The sequence below is a fragment of the Eurypyga helias genome, unplaced genomic scaffold, assembly GCF_000690775.1.
Source record: "Eurypyga helias isolate BGI_N326 unplaced genomic scaffold, ASM69077v1 scaffold1257, whole genome shotgun sequence".
In the NCBI taxonomy this organism is placed as follows: domain Eukaryota; kingdom Metazoa; phylum Chordata; class Aves; order Eurypygiformes; family Eurypygidae; genus Eurypyga; species Eurypyga helias.
This window is the reverse complement of record NW_010263492.1, coordinates 186,482-195,165: the sequence shown is the minus strand read 5'-3', so window position 1 is coordinate 195,165 and position 8,684 is coordinate 186,482. Positions and strand designations below refer to the sequence as shown.

General features: G+C 40.9%; 1 protein-coding gene across 1 annotated transcript in view; it reads right to left on the bottom strand.

Moving 5' to 3' along the window:
- Nucleotides 1-442: 442 nt before the first annotated feature.
- The window catches only part of LOC104512876 (lysosomal acid lipase/cholesteryl ester hydrolase-like), a 9,861-nt gene continuing 1,619 nt past the window's right edge, over nucleotides 443-8,684 (bottom strand). Inside the window, exons 2-9 of the mRNA XM_010156041.1 lie at nucleotides 8,656-8,684; nucleotides 8,210-8,408; nucleotides 7,264-7,373; nucleotides 5,621-5,757; nucleotides 4,606-4,746; nucleotides 3,569-3,640; nucleotides 2,088-2,156; nucleotides 443-676 (exon numbers count right to left, since the gene is read on the bottom strand). The exon at nucleotides 8,656-8,684 is cut by the window's right edge and continues 83 nt beyond it. Coding sequence (XP_010154343.1) covers nucleotides 443-676; nucleotides 2,088-2,156; nucleotides 3,569-3,640; nucleotides 4,606-4,746; nucleotides 5,621-5,757; nucleotides 7,264-7,373; nucleotides 8,210-8,408; nucleotides 8,656-8,684 — 991 coding nt within the window. The remainder of the gene's footprint in view (nucleotides 677-2,087; nucleotides 2,157-3,568; nucleotides 3,641-4,605; nucleotides 4,747-5,620; nucleotides 5,758-7,263; nucleotides 7,374-8,209; nucleotides 8,409-8,655) is intronic.

The window sequence follows — 8,684 nt, the reverse complement described above, 5'->3', positions numbered from 1 at the left end:
GCACTCTACCAAGGGGACAGATAATTTAATTTAAACAAAGATCAGTAATACTTCAACAGACAAATGAGTATATCCCATTTTTTGGTTTTCATGGAATAACATCTCTGTCTCAGATGGAATATGTGGTATTGATCTACAAAGGAAGAGAAAGTAAAATCTTAGCTGTAGCAAAATCAGTCCTATAAAAGCTAAAATCTTCCAAAGTAAGTGATCCCAAATGTGTACCTTGTAATATTTTCAGTGGTAATTCCCATGTACCTCAAATTCCTGAGGGAGACTCGAGTCACCAAAATTATATAACACCATGGAAAACAAGGTAAGAAAATTACAAAGCAATCTACAGTGGTTTGTAACCCCTATACCAATCCCTCTACCCATATTCTACTGATAAATAGTAATCTTTGGAGTTTTTACTGGATGAATGAGTTCCTCATGTGAAGATTTAAGGGTGTTTTCTTATTATTTCAATGATTTTCTGATACATTTTCTCAGCTGCATCAAGGCCCCAGATGAAATCAAGATGTCCCCAAGAAGGAAAATGCTCATGGTAAATGAGATTAGTAATCTGAGGAAGTAGTCTTGCCATGTCTTTTGGATCTGCAAATTTGTCACGTCCACCGCTCCAAACAGCAATTGGTGTGTTTATCTTCTCAATCTTGTACACAGGAGGAGTAGACTGTAAAAAGGGAGGAGACCTGAGTGAATGCTGCTGGATCAGAAGTTGTGTTTAGAAAATGGTTCTGTGCAAGGACCTCTCTTTCCTTTCTGCACTCTCTACATGAAAACAGTAAGGCTGAAGGCCACCCTCTTGGTGTTTACTGCTCTAACCCCATTCCCTGCCTAGTGTGAAAGGGAATGCTCCGTCCTATTCCTGTGTCTTTCTGTAATGCATGGCTAAGAGTTGTCCTGCAGTTTGGCACCTGCTTGTGCCTATCAGAGGTGGGGATACAGAAAGAACAGTGTCTGTGTTCATCAGGCAAGGACTACAGAGCTGTTGTTCATGTGTGACCTGTTTTTGGCTCTTCGTGCTTTTATGGGGCATGGAGTTGCATTGTTCCAGACTTCAGTGGACAGTCTCTAGGTCACAGTGTTGCTACTGATGGAGTAATAGCCAGTGAGACTACTTGCCTTTTCTGTCATCAGAGTGGAAATCAAAGAAAAATGGAAGAGGGGTATTCTGAATCCTGTGTCAAATGACTTAATGCAGGATGGCTATTTGTCTATGGGGTGATAAGTGGCCATGCAGAAGATGCCTCTAAATTGCTCCCTATTATCTAAGGGTAGTTCTGTTATTCTTCTCATTGACTGTTTTTTTGGTCAGGTTCTCAACTATCCAAAACATTAGTCATAATTAGTAATTATTACCCATTTCAAAATTGAAATATAAATATTTAAAGACTGCATGTGTGGATGGAACATGCCTGAGAAGTCTTTCTCAACCTGTGAAACAATACGCCACCAATAAAATAACTTGCCCTGATGCAGAAAAGCTCACTACAGATCAACTGATCTGATCAAATTAACTTGTTTGACTTTTTTCTTTTTTTTTTTTTCCAATCAGTGTTGCAGGAAGAGCACAGCATTTCTCAGTGTTGACTACGCAGTAACCAAAGCTGCCAGCAACCAAGTTCTGTCTGTTTCTTTTTCTCTGTACAGGAGACATAGTTCACCACAGCAGTAATCTTCACTGTGCTGTACTGAAACACCCCTTTCATTTTATTTTCATGGGAGGTAGCCAAGGTAGGAGATCCATTTCCACTATTTTTGTTTGTTTGTTTGGTTTCTTTTGGGGGGGAGTTTGATTGTTTGGTTGTTTTTTACTTTCCAGTGTGGCATTCGATTAACCGAAAGGCAGGCTTTGATGGTATTTTGGGAAGTGAAGAGCTCCATACTTATCCATTCCTAGGACTTGAGTGTAGCCACTAGCCTTTTGGAAATGGCAGGTAAATTTACATGTTGTTGGACACATCTCTGCATCAGTAGGAGAGGCAAACCACTTCTGTTAGCTGTCTGCAAGGCACCGTCTAATACGCCTTGTCTGTGAAGAGACTTTTACACTTTCACTCAGGGAAACTATATTGCCTTACCTGGTTGTATTTCTTCATGTTTTCCTTAGAGCCATAGTCATAAGCTTGAAACTGGTCTGCACGCGTTAGCTAATAATGTTGTAAGAAGGACAGATAAAACGAAAATGTTAAGAGACCAAGAAGCACAGTGCAGGAGGCACTTTCCTGCCTCTGACTGAAGCCAAGGCTCAGACAGTGGACTGTAACTCCCACCCCTTCCCCTGGCTGCAGCCTTCCAGGGGTACAGAGGATGGATCATAGGATGGGTGGCTTCATCGCCTTTCCTCTTGCTACCTTTCTCTTCTGACCCTCAGCCACCACCCTTGGTATATTTTGTTATTAAAATTTTGCTTGACTACCTCAGTTAACTACCTACCTCAGTTGGGGTCCCGTTTTGTGATGCAAAATTGGGTTCAGTTGTCACATGGAAAGAGGAGCTGAATGTCTGCAACATGTCAGGGCTATTGCTAGTCTATTGCAATATAAAATCTCTCCTTACTCATCTTGTTTTTTGAGTGTCTGTTTTGTCTGATCTGCTCACGATATTGGTGACATTTTCAGAGGTTCTGTACTTCTTGCAAATTTGGTGGTTGGGAGCAGGGTGTGATTAGCTTAACACTAAACTGTTTTCTTCTTGAACGTGTTTTGTCTAAAGGAAAAAAAAAAAAAAGAAGGCAAATCTGTCCTACTGAAAATGTGTGTGCATTTTTTTTTTTCTTGCCCAAACCTTTAAGTAACTAAGACTCTGCTAGAAATCTGCTAGCTTGCCTCTGTTTTCTGGCTCTGGTGCTGATGATCTTGGATCCTGGGAATTTTAGTTAGGGGTGTGTCCAGGAGCATGCATGTGTTTAAGATTACCTTAAGTGTTGGTCAAAGTAGCCACAGTTGTGTGCACATGCAGTGCTGTGTTTCTGAGCTGACTCTCTCTTGCTATTGTCTGATTTGGAGCACAGGCAGAACAAGCTTAGGTCTGACAGTGGCGTAAGATGCCTGCAGAAGAGGCAGTTCCTCACTACTTCTGTGCCAGCAGAAACGTTTGTGTGGTTAACTGGCTTTGGGAAGTGATCCAGGCTGCAATTAACCCTCTGGAAGAAAAGCTTTATTCTGGATCACTTCATTGTCTGGCTCATCCCCTGACCGCTTAAGTTTCCACTGCCCTACTGCCTGCCAAGTGCCTGGACTGTGCTCAGTGCACTTCTGCAGCTCTCAAGGCAAATGTCTTCATAAATAAAGATGAAGGGTGGAAGTCTTTAAAGCCCAAGATGCAGGGAAGCCTGATATGTCCTGGGGAGATCTCAGTGCCTGGGAGCAAGGGCACAATTCAGGTAATGGTCTGGTGAGCCATGGGAAATGGTGCTCCCTCTGTGGCAGGTTCTCACAGCAGCATGGGAGATGTGATGGGCAAGTTTCCCACATCTACTGCCTCTGGACTTCCCTGGAGGCTGTTGGTGGCATAAAACACAGTAATGAAGGACTGTTTATTCGTCAGTGCACAGTTATACCTGATGCCAATGAATAACGTTCCGTACTGATGTCCCGGCCGGGGCATGTCCTACGTATATATCTGTTCGACTCTGGAGGGAAAGCAGAAGTGTTAGAAGGGCAGGCATCCAGTGGTGTGACAGAATAAAGCTGTGATGCGCCTGAGCAGCATACTGCTGCTGTGTTAAAACCCCGTTTTAATAGCATATCGCTCAAATATTAGAAAATTGTGGAGAGGCTCACAAATACGTGATTTTACAGTAGCAATGAGTATGTAAAAATTTATCCCTTTGGGAAAGTATTTCTCTCTTCAGTGCTTAGTCACATGGATAACAACATTTGGGGAGTGTGAATGGCCTTTGTTTTTCTCAGTTTCTACAGTTTGTGTGATGCTTTTAAGTAGTGCTGTTCTTAATCAGTATAGGAGGATTGTTAATAGGCCACCCAAACATAATAAGGCTATGTGTATGGGAGCCTTTTATGAGAACACTTTTTAAGTAGTCTCTGTGTAAGAGATCAAAGGCCCCTGGAGAACAGACATGTGGAAGTCGTGCAAGAAAAAATGTTAGTAGAGTCAAGGAATGAGAACTTGCTGTTAAGACAAGTGTGAAGAAACAGTTTTGAGTTTTTGCTGGAAATGTTTTGATATGTAGCAACCAAAAAGAAACAATCTCTTATGTTCAGATGATCCTGATGTCTCCCCGTTTAGGAAGAAAAATAATAATTGTGCAAAAGAAAGACAGACCTTTCTCCATCTTTTTGTCCCTTTTAAAAAGCTTTGGTCTCTGTTCAACTTTTCTCTGGCTTAGCCCCAGAGCAGGGGATGGTGAAGGACATCATTGCAAGACAGGATCACGCTGAATTCAGCCTTCCCTCTGTGATTTGAATGTGTCAGGTGGAACACCTCATGATTACCTGAGGTCCTAGTTGGCATTATTTGAAAATCCCAACACATTTCTCTATATCCCTGCATCTATATTTAGACATAAGGCAGAAAAATTTTCTTCCTTTAAAGTTACTTTGGGTTTACTTGTATTAAGGTAATGGACATGCTTACCGTGTTCAGATTTTGTATGAGGTCCCCAGCTATGTAGCAGAAGATACTGCCACAAAGTTTTCCCAGAGAAGAACAGAACTGTGTTATAGGCTCTTTCAGCAGTTCATTCTGGCGAAGAACTCCCTTGCAGCCAAGTAGTAACTGAGAGGAGGAAAAGTGAAAAACCTTTTTACCTTTTTTTTTTTTTTTTCCCCCTTGTTGCAGGAATATTTCATGCAGACAACTGTCACTCTCTCTTCTCTAATAGTCTTGCTTCTTAACTAAGATTGCTGAAACTGCTAGCCATCCTTTAAAGTGTGTTCTTCGGTCTTTTGAGTGTGTTGATGGTTGGACTCAATGATCTTAAAGATCTTTTCCAAGCAGAACAATTCCCTGATTCTATGATTCTTCCCAAGAGCACACGACATGTTCTTCCTGCTTCTTATTTTTAGGCATGAGTACTGTACTGGAGGTCACTACGCCTCTTGTTTCAGTGCACTGACCACAGTGAGAAAGGCCAGTTGGCTGCACTCATGACTGAAGTCCCTTTTTGCCCTAATATTTCTTCCAGGCAGGTGTACAAACTGTACTGTGGGTATTGTACAGCAAATTCTCTTAAATTGGCAAATTCTGTTGTGAAATAGGTATTTCCCTTTAGGTTTCCTTTATCATTTTACAAGTAAATATTTCACAAGCGTAAATGAACCATATGTCTGATAAAATTAGATTAGGCTAGATTTAGTAGACTGTGTTAGAATCCTTTTATTCTCGTATTTGTAAGCTTCCTTCAGAAAATATTTAATTTAAATAAATAATGGTGAAAGTGTACCTGTTATGTCCAAGAAATTCCAAGAGAGATACCATGTCAGGCCTTGCAGCTTAGCTCTGTGGAAAGTCTGAAGTCTACCAGCACTGTCAGCAGTTTGATATGTTGAATTAATTCTTAACTCCCCACCCTCTTAAAATCAGTTCAGGTTGAGAGAATCCAGTAGAGACAAAACAGACATTTATGCCTTTTGAAAGTGGAATGACATACCCTGATCAGTGGCTGTGGAAGACGTGTAAATGTTACCAGAGGACTGGTAGCATGTGTAATTGTGGCTACTGGTCCCAAAGCAAAGAACAATTTAACCCTTTGAGCCAACTCAGGATAAGTAGAAAATGCTATGAAGCCTGCAAACACAGAAGACACAAGTCCAGTTAGTGAAGAGATCTTTACAGACCAAATAAAAAAAAAAGCAATAGACAGCAAAGAAAAAATGAGACTAGATTAGCAGCCCACTGTTGTCCATTTCTGTTCTGCAGGCCTAATGAAATTTTTTTTTCTTGAAACTTTTCTTTGGGAGACAGAGTTCATTCTAAAGATGCAGGTTCATTAGAGCATATCCAGATATTGGTTTTTGAAGAACAGATAATTTTGCATTAAAGCCATTTTAATGGGAAAAGATGCATTAATCAGATTTTTTTCCATACAGATTCCCTCTGATGTTCCTCAAACTGCATAAAATAACTAGTTTTTCAGCTTGCATTCTCTAAAAGACTGTATATGTTTATGCTGGCATGCAGTAATACAATAATTATCTTGTAAGTAAGCACAAACTCGGGTGAGAGTGAATGCACACATAAAGGAAGCATATGGCAAAGGAAGGGAGGGAGGGAGGAAGGAAGAAGGAAGGAAGGAAGGAAAGAGGCCGAAAAAGGTGCATCTCATCCTGTTTTTGGAACATGTCCAAATTTCTCCATGGATGGATTTGGCAAGAACTGTAACTGGTTGCCTAAAACATAGTTATCTATAGACAAACAAGGTGGTGTCTTGGCCTGAATAATTTGTTCTGCCAAAAGACCCTTAGAATACACTTATGAGAAGAAGGAAAAATAGTTGTCTAAGAATGTGGCCACATGCCACGTGGCCCATCTTCTGCTCTGTTTCCAAGTCTATTTTTGTAAAAGGGCAATGGAACATCATGTCCAGTGTCTCCTCATGGATCTTATATGTAAATCATACATACTAACAATATTCAAAGACTGTGAGTTGATGTTGATATGCAGGTGCTAATAGCAAGGAAGTTTTTAGCATTGATATTTCTTTTCTAATTTCCAGTGCCTGGTAATTTCTTATTAAATAGTAACATGGTGAGTTATAGTAGTACATGCAACTATGCTTTGATTAGTAAGTCTGGCATTAAGTTAGAGGACTTAGTTTTATTTTTTGTCTTCTGTTGTTTGGACTGTTTTATGGACTGTTGTGATGTATTTACATGTTATCCATGAGGATTTGACAGACACGTCTTAAAACTGAGATTAACAGAAGCTCATTGTTACTGAAACTTTAAGAAAAATATCCAATTGCTATAAGACTATGAAAAAACCAACAATAAATGCTTAGAGTGTAAAAAGAAAGCATACTCAGCAAACTATAGTACAGGGTACTGGATAAATAATAGCTTTTACGTATAATAATCCTTACTTACAGAAGTTACAAGTAGTTTTGGATCATCTATTATTGTTTCAGATAGAACAGTTCTTAGAAAAGTTTCCATACTTTGCAAGTGTCAGTTTAGAAAGTACTTCTTCCTTTAATAACTTCTTATGAGAAAGAAAGATAGTGAACAAAGAGACACATATACCCAGGCAGGTAGTGACGTTAACTGTTCTATACCCAGGCAGCCCTAACATTACCTGCCGTTGAACCCTCTGAGTGACCAACAAAATATACATCCTTCTGTCCAGTTTTGTTCATGATGAAGTACAGCTCTGCTGGAATATCATATTTACCTATCTCATCGAAGCTAAAGGGGAGAACAGAAAAAGTTTGCAGATAGTTTGGCTGTCACAGTAGGAGTTACTGAACATCACTTTTGTTCATTCTACCAAGCAGGACCCATTGAAAGACAAGGTTGCACGCTTTGTCTGCATTCTTGCTTGAGGTGGGGAGGGGGGTAGAGGGACATAGATGTTTTGCCAGACTGCCTGATGTCTTGGGCTCTCTGTGGAGGAGGTACCAGCTTCACCTGTCAGCTGCAGTCCTTGGGGAACTGAATTTAATCATTGCCTCACTAGCATGGGTTGCAAAAAGTCATTTATCTTTCAGTTAACATCAGTTGTGATAGACCAGGTTTCTACACTAAGCTGAGCAGAATCCTTTCCTGTCCATGTCAGAATCCTGTCCGTGTCTGCACACGGTATCTGGTGGGACACTTCAAGGTTACAGATGTCTCCAGTTTTCCCCAGAGAAAGCAGGACTCTGTGTGGACAAAAGTGACCTGTGTACTTCTGGCTTCTCTTCCACATGTGCTAATTCCAGAAGGGCCTGTCCAGATCATGTAGCCAAAGCCCTTCTTATCACACACACCCCCCACACCCACACATACCCACACACCCCTCCACCCCCAGAAGCATGCCCAGAAGTGTCTGCATCTGGGGAAAAGAGGTGGTCTAGTCTTCTTAAATTGCATGTGTCACCTGAAGTCAGGTTATATGAAAACCAGTAGGGTTTTGATATAATCCAGAAGGGGGTTATTTCATATAACAGGAAGGAAAAGGTTTCTGCACCCCAATATTAACTACCCAAGCTTGATATTCCACTGAAAGTTGCTTTCTTCAGCAGTTCTTTCCTGTGGAGTACCTGAACTGCCAGAACTCTTTCTGGCAGGACTTAAGGGTCTTGTGTTTTAAAGACCAGGTGTCTCCTCGGCTGTTTCCCATCCAGACGTCATAGCCAGCATCTGCGAGGATGAAACCTAGGCTGTTGGTGGGCAGGTTAGAAATCCACTGAATAGAATCCCCTAAAGTACCATGGTGTAGCAAGACTGCAGGCTTTTTCCCTGTAAAAGAAGAGGGTTTTCTTATGCTGTAGTAGTAAGTAATGTGTAGTTAAAACTGGGGTGCAGAGTCTACTTTTGCTGGATTTTTTTATCCTATATACAAAATTCAGGCCACATTCCTGACTAGGTGCTCTTGCTGAGATGGAAAGTTATAGAACATGCCATTCCAGGCACAAAAGGGAAAGATAAGGAACCCATGTAAGAATTGGCTCTCAGACCTTCCTTATGTCCTATAACACTGTCACACCTGTATTTTGGTGGTTCCTCCCAGCAGGA